Here is a 12,715-nt window from a genome sequence, read left to right on the forward strand (position 1 = left end):
CAGTTAATAGAAAGTATCAGGCGCAGCAGCTCGAGTTGATATTATTGTTACAAATGGGAACACGAGCAAGAGTTACATGCGCGCGTCTGTGAGTTTTTATCAGAATTAAAAGACAACAATCGGATCCTGTACACACATTAATTTCTTATATTTGTTTTCTTATAAATGGTATGGGCGTCCTCCAATCACAATACGTGTTTTCAGGGACTATTGAAACTTAAAGCTGAGATATATGAAATGATAACGACAAGTCATACAGAGTATACTCAACGAAAAATCATTTAACTCTCTTGCTGGGATTGTACATCTTGTGTGACAAATCTCAATGAAATTAAAGGTAACATTTGTATTTATGGTATTTATGTCTCTGAGGTACGTGTGTACTGTAGTTGTAAATCAATTTCTGTTCAGAACACTTCAAAACTGTTAATGCCTTCCATATATGTATAGGAAGAGGGGATTAAATGGTGCACATTTGGCCAAAAGTCATATGCATACTGATACTCTATTGGACCATTCTTTCTAATTAGATACTATATATATGAACCAACTTCCTTTATAAATAGTTTCCTTTAATACAATAGGTTAAGCAATCTGTATCAAAACTTTATGACCACATTGAAACAGTGAAGTTCGTCTTTTGTTTTTGATTCACTGATACAGGCACGCTATTTGATGTCTTACAAATAAGACATAACGTCTACCAGTTAATTAAACTGTCCTTAAAACGTTTAAACGTTGTACGCGCACCTTGCCTAATATACCGTATCGAAAAAGATTCTCCCTTTTATAATAGAATGTAATGCACATGCACTTTCCATCTTCTGTGGTCCCAAATATCACAGCAGACCCAATAGATGTCGCTTGTGTTCTATTTCTGTATCTTGGCGTTACTTTTTCAGCAGAATTTTCTCCAGCCCCAATATCGGTACCTCGAAGGCCAGGGACACCACCAGCGCCGCCACGTATGACAGGACAAGGTACGCAGTGAATAGGACGCTCTGAAACGGGAGTAGCCAATGAAGAATCAGCTTCGACACATGACACGGCGAAAAAATGCGATAAAATGTGACAAAATGCGAGAAATGAGGGAAAAATGCCAAGAATCGGAAATAGCTCCTCGAAACGATTTTATTATCTGGACACAATAAACAAACCTACTGCAGATGGATGATAGCAGAATTGGGATAATCGAGATACGCTAATTGTAAAACGCAACTTACCATTGTAAAGTCCGATACCGTTAGTTCACTTATGAGACTAGTCTGGTATGCCCACATTATAGTGGGGTGAACAAGGTACACGGCGTACGTCATCCGGCTCAGAGGGACCCAGGCCGACCAAGACAGGAATGAGTTGATGAAACCTGAATTAGTATATATATATATATATATATATATATATATATAATTACTTATATAATTATTATATATAATTACTTATATATTACTTGAACCGGAGCCTCAGTTTCCCAACAACGGAATCCCAGCAACAGAGCAAAGATAGAACGTTATTAGGACGTTACCAGAACGTTGTGGAATAAAGTTTTAATAACGTATTGTGTTTGCTGGGATATCTTTCGATAAAAGTTACCCTACCTCCATATCCCGTGGCACATGCTATGATGATCCAGCCGACGGCCACGGCCCACAGTGGCTTGCTGACCACCTCGTAGGCGATGGTTTCTGTTTTGCCCCACTGTCCGTTTTCGGTCTCGTCATGTCTGATGAAGATAATCAGCGTCACCAAGGCTAGAGATACTATCCACAACACACCAGCAAGAACCTAAAAGATTCAAGGTGAAATGGGTGACTCAAAGACTTGATTTTGGCCTCAAAACATATGTGTTTCAGTTTGGTCATGAAGAAAAAATAAATTAATTATCAGGCCTTTAAGCATGACATGCCACATTCCACCAACATTTCCACAACCTATACGACGCAAACATGCTCTTAATTATCACGCGAGATTACTAACATAGCTGAAGAGACCCAAAGCCATATGAATACATTACTGGTACCTTGTTGAACTTGATCTTGCGGTCTGTCTTGTACAGTATAAAACCCACAACGAGGCCGACCAAGTATGGGCCAATACGGCACCAGGGGAGAATGTAGAAGTCTGTCAGGAAATTTGGACTGAAGAGAGAACAATCAATCGCTCAGTGTCACTCTGGAAATCACATCGATTATGTTGACTACTATACAATTGTTGACTTAAGTTGACTTAAGATTACATCTTGGCTGGGTTCAACCCGAAGGCGAAGGTTTATACTATCCCAGCTGAAGACTGAACCCACTGAAGCTAACAAGTGACCGAAACACGAATTCTGTAACTTGATCAGTAATTTAAAAGATAACTGAATAAAATTAAGACACTTTGAGAACTTATCGATGACGTATCTAACTTATGCAGATCCAAGATGGCGTGAAGAGTCAACTAATAGGTGAGTATCAAATTTTGTGACCATGAAACAAAAGGTACATGTAACTGTTATGAAATCAAGATCAATTTTCATCATTGGTAGTTCTTGTCGAGCTTAATTCATGCGGTGGTACTTAGTACTTTTCATTGCATTATACTGTACTGGGACTATCTGGATTATTCACCAACCATAATGGTTTTTATTTTGAGATGTTAAATTGTAAGATAAGATATATTTACTTCGACATGATGCGAGGGTTCTCAATGCCAAGTAACGTGAAGGTTGCCCCAACTGCGTACGCGCCCATTGCCAGAATAATGAGCAAAATGCCGACTATAGGTTTCCTGAAAAAAGTAAACAATACAATACAATACAATACAATACAATACAATGATCAATTAGAATTCAAATTTATGGCACAAAGAACACACACACATATCTCATTTTTTATTACAATACGATCAAAATTATATCAATAAAAATATATGAAAATATAAAAAAGAACAACAGAACAAAGTATGTAATGAAGCAATAATGAAACATGATATGGTCGTACAATTAGCTTGCATTGCTTTGCTCCAGGAATTTGAACAGTAGGAATAATGTATAAAACCGAATCCAACTCGTAGTTCTAAAATGCACAACATGGCCAAATTTAAGATTAACCATCATGTGCTTACCAATAAAGAGGCAACAAAAACAGCGGCGCCAAAATGTAAAACTGGAAATCGTTAGCAATATACCAGCTCAGGCCGAAACACTGAAATTAAAAATAGAAGATTAATCTGATTGGTGGAGACTTACGGAATATATTTATGGGACTTCGTATAATTCCGATTGACAAGTAGCTGCTTTTGTATTGAGACGATGAGAAATATAAGTACGAAAGTGAAGATAATTGATTGATGGAACAAATCTATGAAATATGCGAAATTACCTTGACCATACTTTTACCTGACAAAAAATACGGTACGGAAAAACGCACTCAAAATTTTATAATGCAGTGAGCTGACTCGGGTGAAGTGAGAGAAAAAGATAGATAGGTAGATCCAAGGTGTTCTCATATTATAACAATCAAACAGTAGCAATTAAGCTAATGTCATCAGTGGAAAAGTTTTTTATCATACCTCGTGGCCCTTTTCTATGTCCAGTGTGACAATGATAACAGACCCAGAGATGGAAGCCCGGGGTCCCATATGATAAGTAAAGGTAAGGGTTAGTCCTTAGTATATGGGACGATCGAATGTCACCTGTACAAAGTAACGAAAGGAACAGACTACATTTCCTACCAGACTACCGTTTCTGTCACACCGAACCAAAACAAACGTATTTACCAGCTCCTTGTTCTTCACCACATTGTTGACATAGATCAGGTTTGTCCACCAGTTCCATTCACAGAACTGCTGGTCATAGATGCTACGCGCCGACATCGGTCCCCTGCCCATGTAGTTCTGTAAAGCCACGTAGATGAACAGTACCATGAAGTACAGCGGAGACAATCTGAAGGATAATTTGGTATATATTAATGTGTATTAAATGAAATCAAAATATTTCATTGGCTGTGTTTATGTAAAATGATACCAATGCGTTCTTTCTGATGGTATCTTGTGAAACAATGAAAAATTGAAATGGTAAAAATAAACCTTTATCAACTACCTGTACATTTATGGAATCTTTAGCTGACCGGAGTTCTAGAACTGTACTTTAGAATGCATGTTGGAATATGCTTTAAATGTTAAAAAATGCTTTATATCACTTTCAGAATTATAGTAGTATCATAGCTGTAGAATACAACTAACATACAACTTTTTACTTGCAAAACGAATACCAACAGTATCTAAATTCTTGAACATAAATAATATAGTAGTGTGAGTTACGTGTCATTTTCACCCATGTCGTGAATAAATTATAAAACCGTGTGTAATTTAAACTAAAAATATATACAGGGACTTCAACTCAAACTAAAAAAAAAACCCTGTATAATTATGCGCCGTAAGGTTTTACTGGAATCGGTAGGCCATTCAGGACTTAACTCACCGAATATATCTGTGTACGTAATACATGACCATAGTTCTGGTCTTTACACCATTCTCCCTGTGGAGTTGTCTCAGGAACAAATACGCCACCAGTACGCCGCTGGAACAAAACGTACAAGAAAGTCACATACCATTATTATCATTACGCACTAGAACTAAAGTGTATGCGCAAAAAAATTCTTTACTCCTTTTTTCAAGACAAACACAAGATTATTGATTTTGCCGTCCAATAGATAATGAGTATTTTTAGATGAAACAAATTAAGAGTGATATACAATATAAACTCTTCCAGCAATCCAAAGTAGTGACATCTCTACAGAGTCGACTTTATCCTAGCCATAGCCGGCTAAAATATGGCTATACATGCGTTTGTCTGAACGTTTCTACTTCAGTTTAAAGCTGATATATATAACCGAACTAATAAACCTCTTGCAAAGGTTGTTGCAGATATTTGGCAAGTTTACCTTAACAAGAAGAACGTATCCACCGAGAAATAAGCGTTGCTGACGGCCGTGAAGGAGAAGCGTTTCATTTCCAGGAACGCAAACATTATATTATCTAGAATAAAATAGACATCTAATTAACATGATATCATTCTTCAAGTATGAGAAGAGCGTGGTCGCCCTTTATTTGGTCTTGTTGGCACCAATTGGCACATGAAGATACTTACCGGTATTTGAATGATTCAACTGAATTTGCAGAACAAAACACCTTTTGTGTTATAGAAAGAAGCCAAAACGTACCAGTAAAACCAGCAGCGAAGCCGTATGTGTGGCCCAGCACAACCCATCCGATACTCATAACCCGGATACCATTGAGACATGTAATGGCGGCACTTCCTTGGTGAGTGCTCAGTAGTCTGGGGAGAGTGGTGTACAGAGAAAAGGCAGCAAACAGGCGGACAAGAGCGGGGGCTGAACAAAAGAAGGGAATATTTCAGGATTAGGAATTGCTCATGACCATACTTCTGCTCACACATTAAATAAAATTGCTCACTATTTAAAAGGTATCATCTTACCTGCCATGTAAATGTTGCAGTATATCAAAGTGTTACAATAATCCTTTTTACCGAGGAATTCCTCCCCTCGCATAAGAAGATACCAATATTCTCTGAATCAAATTGTTTGAAATATTGTTGGTTTCTACTTGGCGCGGTTAATTTGAAATTTAACTACCAGCACGACCCAATATTGTTAACTACTTCGATAATTAATACATGTATGTGACATTCCTCAAATTTGCTGTTTTATTTCCTTCGTTTACATTGCAATTAAGTCATATTCGACCATATTCTCTCTTATAACCTTTAGAATTGCTACATTTACATGTAGCTTTGAGTCTTATAAAGAAATTTTTCATCAGAAAACTTTCTTAAAATTTATGTAAATATTGCCGTAACGTGTTGGCATGGGCAGGGGGGAATTCACATTTTATTTTCTAATTATGTTCTGTAATATTTTATTTTTCAACGTTTAACTTGGGTTCCTTACGCTCTGGTTTCTTCTCTTGTTTATGGTCGTCTGACGTGGACTTCGTTTGCTTTTGTTCTGCCTTCTTAAACGTCCAATTCGGCGGCATCACCACACCAAATGATTTCTCGTCCAGCACAGGCTTGTGTCCGTTTGCTGCAATATTAGATGACAGAGTCATAAATACATGCATGGAATTGTAAAATGTCTTCGCCAAGACTCGACACCCATTTAAGGTATCGTCGTCATACGTAAAATATGTAATATATAATTGGCCCAAATTCCTGCATGTCTCTATAGGGCAGAGAGAATACTTGTAGAGGTCTATAGAACCCTGAATGATTCCTAGGCAGCTCTGTATATATTCTTCGGTGTCCTTTGGGCAATTTTATCGTAAGGGATATAACAATAGGTCTATATATGAAAGCAACGTACCGATTCCATTGCTTCCATTCATTTCGACACCCTTTTCCTTCATGGAATCAAGAGTAGTGGTTGGTTTTTCATCGTCGGGTTGGTACTTCACGTAGTGGTTCAAATACGTATCCATTGGCTGAACATCGGGTTCATAGGTAGGGTTAGTGACGCCTTCCAGGGCTTTGACCTCTTCTGTGACCTTGACCTCGTGCGGGGCCGCCGGTGTAAATGTCTTGTCCAACCCGAATCCCTCCATTAGAGTTCCAAATACAATCAGTACAGCGAAAACAGTAAGAAGAGCACTGTAAAAGAATTGTAATTCAAATATATATGGTTCTTGAGCCGTTTGCAACAACAACAATAACAACAAAAACAACAACAACAACAACAACGATAATAATAATAATAATAATAATAATAAATAATAATAATACAGAAAGACATATTGCAGGCAAAAAATCACAATTTAAATTAGCATACATAGTTTTAAATCATAAACATATATCATAAACAGTTGCCATAAAAAAAAACAGTCTGCCTAAATTATAAACAAAAGCTCTGCGTTTTTATTAAAAAAAAAACAACAACAACAACGTACATGCATGCTATGGCCTTGGGATCCTCACTCAGGACTAGTTCCTTGTCTTTCTCACAGACGGCGTATGTGCTATTTCCTAGGACTAGAATAAAGGCGTGAGAACTGTTCTATATGGAAACTATGGACTGATGCATGGTAACGTTATTCTGTTCATTTGCATGAACATTTTTGTTAGTATTAATTATTATATTTTTGTAATACTCTTCTTATTTATAAAATATTGTAGCTTGGTTTTTCTCAGTTACCTCTTATTCAATCATACGCAGCTTGTAGATTTCTATTTAAGTTTGTCCACGGCTATAATGCCTTATTGTTTTCAAAAACAGAAATGACTTGCGCCTGAGTTTTGGAAGCTGTTGAGTCACACATTACGTCACTCTAGCATGCCGTGCATAATTATTACAACTTGTAAACGTTGTGCAATATCATGTTTAACTTTTTCTCATATAATAACCGCACACATACACTGTATTTGGGCACGAAAACGTGGTCATAGTAAATATTTTATTCAAGATTTTTGCAAACACGCAATACACCTAATTAGGGACCCCGTCTCTCTCTCTCTCTCTCTCTCTCTCTCTCTCTCTCTCCCACACACACACACACACACACACACACACAAACACACACACATATAAGAGAGTTCATTCAGTTCCTTAGATTATATCACTTACTCTGACTCATGATGGTCACGTCCTTAGAAGTACACGTGTTCGGCAGACACACACCCCATTCTAAGTTAACGCCTGCTCCTAATCCTCCCACGTTCTAAAATATTAAAATATAAAAATGTATAAAATGGTTTTAGATGTATACATAAAACATATATTAAAAAAAACAGCTTGAATTACAAGGGCAGATTCCTAGTGGAAAATAAAAGATCGTGAAAATTTTGATCAATAAAATGTAGATCATTATACAATGTAACTCGGTATCTTTTCCATATTATTTGATGATTTGTTTGATTTGTTCGTTTTTTTTCCGATAAGCGCCATTTCGGGAACCAGCAAAGTTACTACAGTAGGTACTACAATTGGTACTGGTATACTGGCTTTTAAATACTTTATAATATTCTTTACATTTTTATACTTATATAATTGAATTACCCCAGCAGGGATCATTTCGGCTGGCAGCGGTATGTGGATTTTACAGTATTCGCCATTTATCTGGCGATCGGCGGTTAGCGAGATTCCAATGGAAGCATCCCTGGGGAAGAAGACGTACATATTTTCTAGCTGACAATTACTTTTGGAATTGTGTAATAAATAAACTGTTCTCTACAATTCACTTTCTCGGCTCATTTGAAAAATTGAAATCACTCTAACAAACAAAGAAGCAGTAATACTCACACTCATAATTCGTACTTTGCGACTTTTCAAGAAAGGGGAAAAAGTGTTCGTTTTCAAACAATTTGTAAAAACATTGGTCTTACTTAATTTCTCCTTTCACTCTCATACATTGTTCAAATTGTCCGTGCCACTTGGTGTTCCCGTACATGAGCCCAGCTTCCGGTTTACCTATAGCGTCCAGCACTGAAGGATAAATAAATAAATAAATAAATGAAGAAAGAAAGAAAGAAAGAAAGAAAGAAAGAATCACTGCTACCGAACTGATACATGTAACGCAAACATTTTAAATAAACCTGAGTTGCAAGTCCTGTCGATTTCCCCCCTGAAGTCCCTGAATTACACCGGTGGGTGCCTGAATTTGCTAAGGTGGGGTGGGGGAGGGGAAAAAGAAGGAGGGGTGGCAAAGTTAAAAAAGACTGCTTCGGTTCTTCCGGCAAATACATAACAGCAGACTACAGCGCCCTTACTACATGTATAATATTTCGTTTTGCTTGTTGTATTCTTTTTATTTATTTATTTATTTATTTATTTATTTATTTATTTTTGTCTGAGGGAGATATCTTGGTACGTCTGAAGCTAATGGTGGTATGTTCTAAAACGCGTAATAACGTATTTTGAAAGTACATGTTAGTGTTGGTGTTTGTAGTCTCACCCTTGCAGCAAATCGTAACAGACGTGACAAACATCACATCCTTCAATACCAATAGCAATCTTAATGACTATGGTAAAACATTAAAATTGATTGAAAACGTGAACTCATGGTCATAATTGATGGAGGGATTTTTAAGCATATCATCTACATCCCGTTTCCCAGCACATTAAAAACCTATTTTGTTGTAACTGAATAATAAGGTTGCTGGGTACATGTATTACTAAATCCTATTTTGATTGTTCCAATTTTACATGCTGACTTCAGTTAAAGCACATATATTACGGAGGAAAAAAAGGGGAACCAAAAGCACATCCTTAGCGTGTTTACAAGAAGATTCCTTTTATAAGAATGACACAGCACTATTCATCGGCAGTTTGCCCAGCCCTATATTATAGTGTAATCAGTACATGACACATTGGGTATACGGTTATATACAGAGTACTTAACTAATGATAGGCGATATTGACACTCCCTTCATTGTAAGATAAGCACTGACCTAATCTCTTACTCAGCTTCAGTAGTGTCTCCCTCAGTTTGAAGGTGACGTCACTCGATTGATGCGTGGAAGTGAGTGTACATGTACCCATTATTGCTGTGGATTCTTATCGTCGTTTTGATTATTTTATTTTATGAATTTCATTTCATCATTCTTTTTTTTTTTAATTTGATCACTTATTGGATGGGGAGTGACATGAACACGTAAAATTGTTGATGTATATTTCCAATGGATGGAAAGAAGTTCCCCTTACGGCCCCATGCAATCTCAAAATATCATAATCCATCCATTAAAATGATTAAAACCAAATTCTAAAATTAATTTTAAAATCTGCTTATGCTAGTAACCTTAATCCCCTTTTTTCAAAGCATACAGTCTGTAGTTTCATCACAGATATATTTTTGTTAAAATATAAAAATAGCCTAATAAATTAATTTCTAATAAATACAATATCTAAAATTGTGTTTAAAAATCGTCTCTTCGGCCTTAAGCAATTTTGTCTTAATGAATGTGTTTAAGTGGGCAACTGTTCTTTTCAGAAAATTATGACAAATTCTCCGTCGTCAATATCCCTCTGGAGAGGGCAGAGTGTTGAAGTTATTTTGTTTACTTAAAAGAGATTGCATTGACGGCTGAGTTGCCAACCACTCTTATCTCGGACACCAAGAGACAAGTGGTAGTCAAACAGGGCGGGGCGGAGAGGGGTTCTAGTGTAGGCCAACGCCCACGGCAGTCTATATGCTGAGCTACCGATTGACCTTTTGAATCTTGTTTGATTATGATTCGTTTCCTGTCTCCGGGGCGTTAAGGTATAAAAAGTGGGATTTGTGTCGTAATTTGTGTCCATTGGCAATGCCCCACTTACAGGCACACGACTTGTAAAGCCTCACAAGACCAATACTGCAGCTTACAGGGCAACTGTGTGTCGAGTATGGATATTTTGTATTAGACGCACCTACGAACCATCCATAGAAATTAAGATGCATACAGAAGCTGGTAGTTTTTAAAGATTATTTGTACACTGTTGACTTAATCTTTTCATATTAGAAAGTTGCTATTAGTTTTCCAAAATTTATAACGTTTGTAATACTTGTGGAGTCAATTTTATTAATTTCTATTCTATGTGCATTGTTCCGTTTTGTTACTTCTAAATACCAACCAAGTTTTGAATTCCACAAACACAATAAAGTAAAAATCAAAATACATTGATATATTTTCCTAAACGATAAAAAGACGCATTACAAAAGCACATTCTATCATCAACTTACTGCTAAGCGCCCAAATTTGCGAGCTTGAGAGTCCTTCCAACATCAAGCCAATATCTCTGGTGCATTCGCCATTGACGCCGGCCATGTTGGGTGCTTGCGCCAGCGCGAGGGGAATTATCGTCTGCAGAATGGGCCCAAAGTCTGTGTTCGCCAAGCTTCCATTTGTCGCGATATTCTGCAGGAGCAGCTCCAACGCGGTGGTGTCCAGTCCTTGCGAAGACAAGAAGGGTAACAGTTGGTTTTGAACCACGGAGCCGAGGTCGAGGGCGGCAAGGCTGCCGTTTGCCACCCCTAGGGATGAGAGGATTTGCGAAAGCTGCCCGGGGATGTCATTCAAGTTGGACAGAGTGAAGTTTAAGTCGACAACCCCCTGGATGAGTTGTTCAGTTCCGTTTAAGACGGCGGTTGTGATACGGTCTGCGTTCTGCGCCGTCAGAAACCCCTGGAGTTGAGCCGGTAGAGAGCCGTTTAGTGCGACAATTGCGCTCTCGATGTTCTGGCGACTTGCTAGCTGTCGCAGTACGTTGGCTACGGCGTTGGACGACAGCTGTCCGTCGACGTGGTTAAAAGACAGAGACACAACTATCAAAATCACCACAACAGTTGCCGGGACTTTCATGGTGATCACCTTAAATGGCTGTTTGGTCTTTTTAAGTATATTCCAAGTTTATTAATGCTGAATTTGAAATCACAGTACAAGTTTTGAAAAACCTGATTTTGGCTTTTTCTCGTCAGCTCTGTCTTCACTTGATTCTGGCTATCACCTTTTCCGGTGCGCGTTGCGACGTTAACCGTTGATTATCTTGACCGTTTTTTCTCTGCCTTGTCCGACTTTCCTGGTCTCACTCAGTGCTTGTTGATGTTGAAACTCATTTTGTCAAATTCTCAGCTAAATAAGGAGCACCGCATTTGCATAGCAAAGCCGATAGACCAACAAACGATGTAGACCTTTTGACGTTCCTGTCAGGGAGGGTGTGACGTGGGTTTCCAAATATAGCGTAAGATAAGGTGACTCAAAAGTCTGTTAATATTTATTTTGTTTACCCGTTACGCTCTATCACGAACGACTGTTTAAATGTGTGTTAATTTTTATTTACAGATAAGATTTAGAGACATTTAAGTACATGGTATAGGTACATGTACATTATGCTACGCCAATGACGACATCTATTATTTTCCATAAGAAAACTGATGTGCGATACTGTTTGTACGCTCCTTGATGTCTACATACATGTGTGTGTCTGTGTGTGTGTGTGGGGGGGGGGGGGGGGGGGGGGGTAGGGGGGGTGCATGTATGGCTCCTTCATGATCACAGTCTCAAAATTTCCTGTGTTTGCCTTTTCCTTAAAATTAAAAGGTACAGGTTTTCGTCAACATCTGGTCTATGTTGCAATACAATGCAGCTGGTAATGTTAAATTTGTGCAAGGGTTTTATTCTAAACGCACCTTTATCATTTGAGTCGTTTATTAAAACTTCTATTTGCCTGTCTTATTGTCTGTCTGTCTGTCTGTCTGTCTGTCTGTCTGTACTAACTGAGTACCTATTATTATTATTATTATCATTATTATTATTTTGAACGCGTACGTTAGTAGAGAACTCCATAATAGTTATATTAGAACCAAAACATTGCCTAAAAACTGACCTTTGATCACGAAAAAGCACCGTTCTCCCTTTGAAAAAAATACAACGTGCAAATACAAAATTCAAAGGAGGAATTGTGCAGTCGGAATTGGAGGAATGCCCGTTTTTAATAGGCGAATCAATGATGTTTCAAGCCAACTCGTTAGTTAACCGCTGAAAAAATACCTCGCAACGTGTAATTTGAAACGTTACCTACAAATCTGAGGTGAAACTTATTTGTACAGTAACAATAGTTTACAAAGAGCCTAGACCTATTTTGGTTTTATTATTTTTTAGCTTTATTTGAAATTTGCCCATCACATCAAATTTGAAAAAGATACATTGTACATTACATTAAAAACTTATTGGATTTTCTATGGATAT

General features: G+C 37.6%; 1 protein-coding gene across 1 annotated transcript; it reads right to left on the minus strand.

Annotated features, from left to right (window-relative positions):
* Positions 1-124: 124 nt before the first annotated feature.
* Positions 125-11,700, minus strand: LOC106169222 (O-acyltransferase like protein). Its single transcript, XM_086995985.1, has 17 exons — positions 10,711-11,700; positions 8,378-8,477; positions 8,052-8,151; positions 7,620-7,713; positions 6,946-7,027; positions 6,366-6,649; positions 5,952-6,086; positions 5,205-5,375; positions 4,926-5,019; positions 4,463-4,561; positions 3,760-3,925; positions 3,106-3,185; positions 2,665-2,769; positions 2,021-2,138; positions 1,599-1,785; positions 1,224-1,366; positions 125-1,001 (listed from the first exon to the last, which is right to left on the minus strand). Exons 1-17 carry the CDS (start codon positions 11,327-11,329, stop codon positions 891-893), a joined length of 2,688 nt encoding a protein of 895 aa, XP_086852111.1. The 5' UTR covers positions 11,330-11,700; the 3' UTR covers positions 125-890.
* Between the last annotated feature and the right edge of the window lie 1,015 nt (positions 11,701-12,715).

Source organism: Lingula anatina, chromosome 9, assembly GCF_051362555.1.
Source record: "Lingula anatina isolate TDL-2025a chromosome 9, LinAna3.0, whole genome shotgun sequence".
In the NCBI taxonomy this organism is placed as follows: domain Eukaryota; kingdom Metazoa; phylum Brachiopoda; class Lingulata; order Lingulida; family Lingulidae; genus Lingula; species Lingula anatina.

What these genes read in the sequence shown, in the direction of transcription:
- LOC106169222 (XM_086995985.1), bottom strand. Translation starts at nt 11,329, where the DNA reads ATGAAAGTCCCGGCAACTGTTGTGGTGATTTTGATAGTTGTGTCTCTG. An exon ending in GCAAATTTGGGCGCTTAGCA is followed by an intron (nt 8,478 to 10,710) that starts GTAAGTTGATGA and finishes TTTATCCTTCAG; the next exon opens with TGCTGGACGCTATAGGTAAA. An exon ending in CGGTATCGGACTTTACAATG is followed by an intron (nt 1,002 to 1,223) that starts GTAAGTTGCGTT and finishes CTCCCGTTTCAG; the next exon opens with AGCGTCCTATTCACTGCGTA.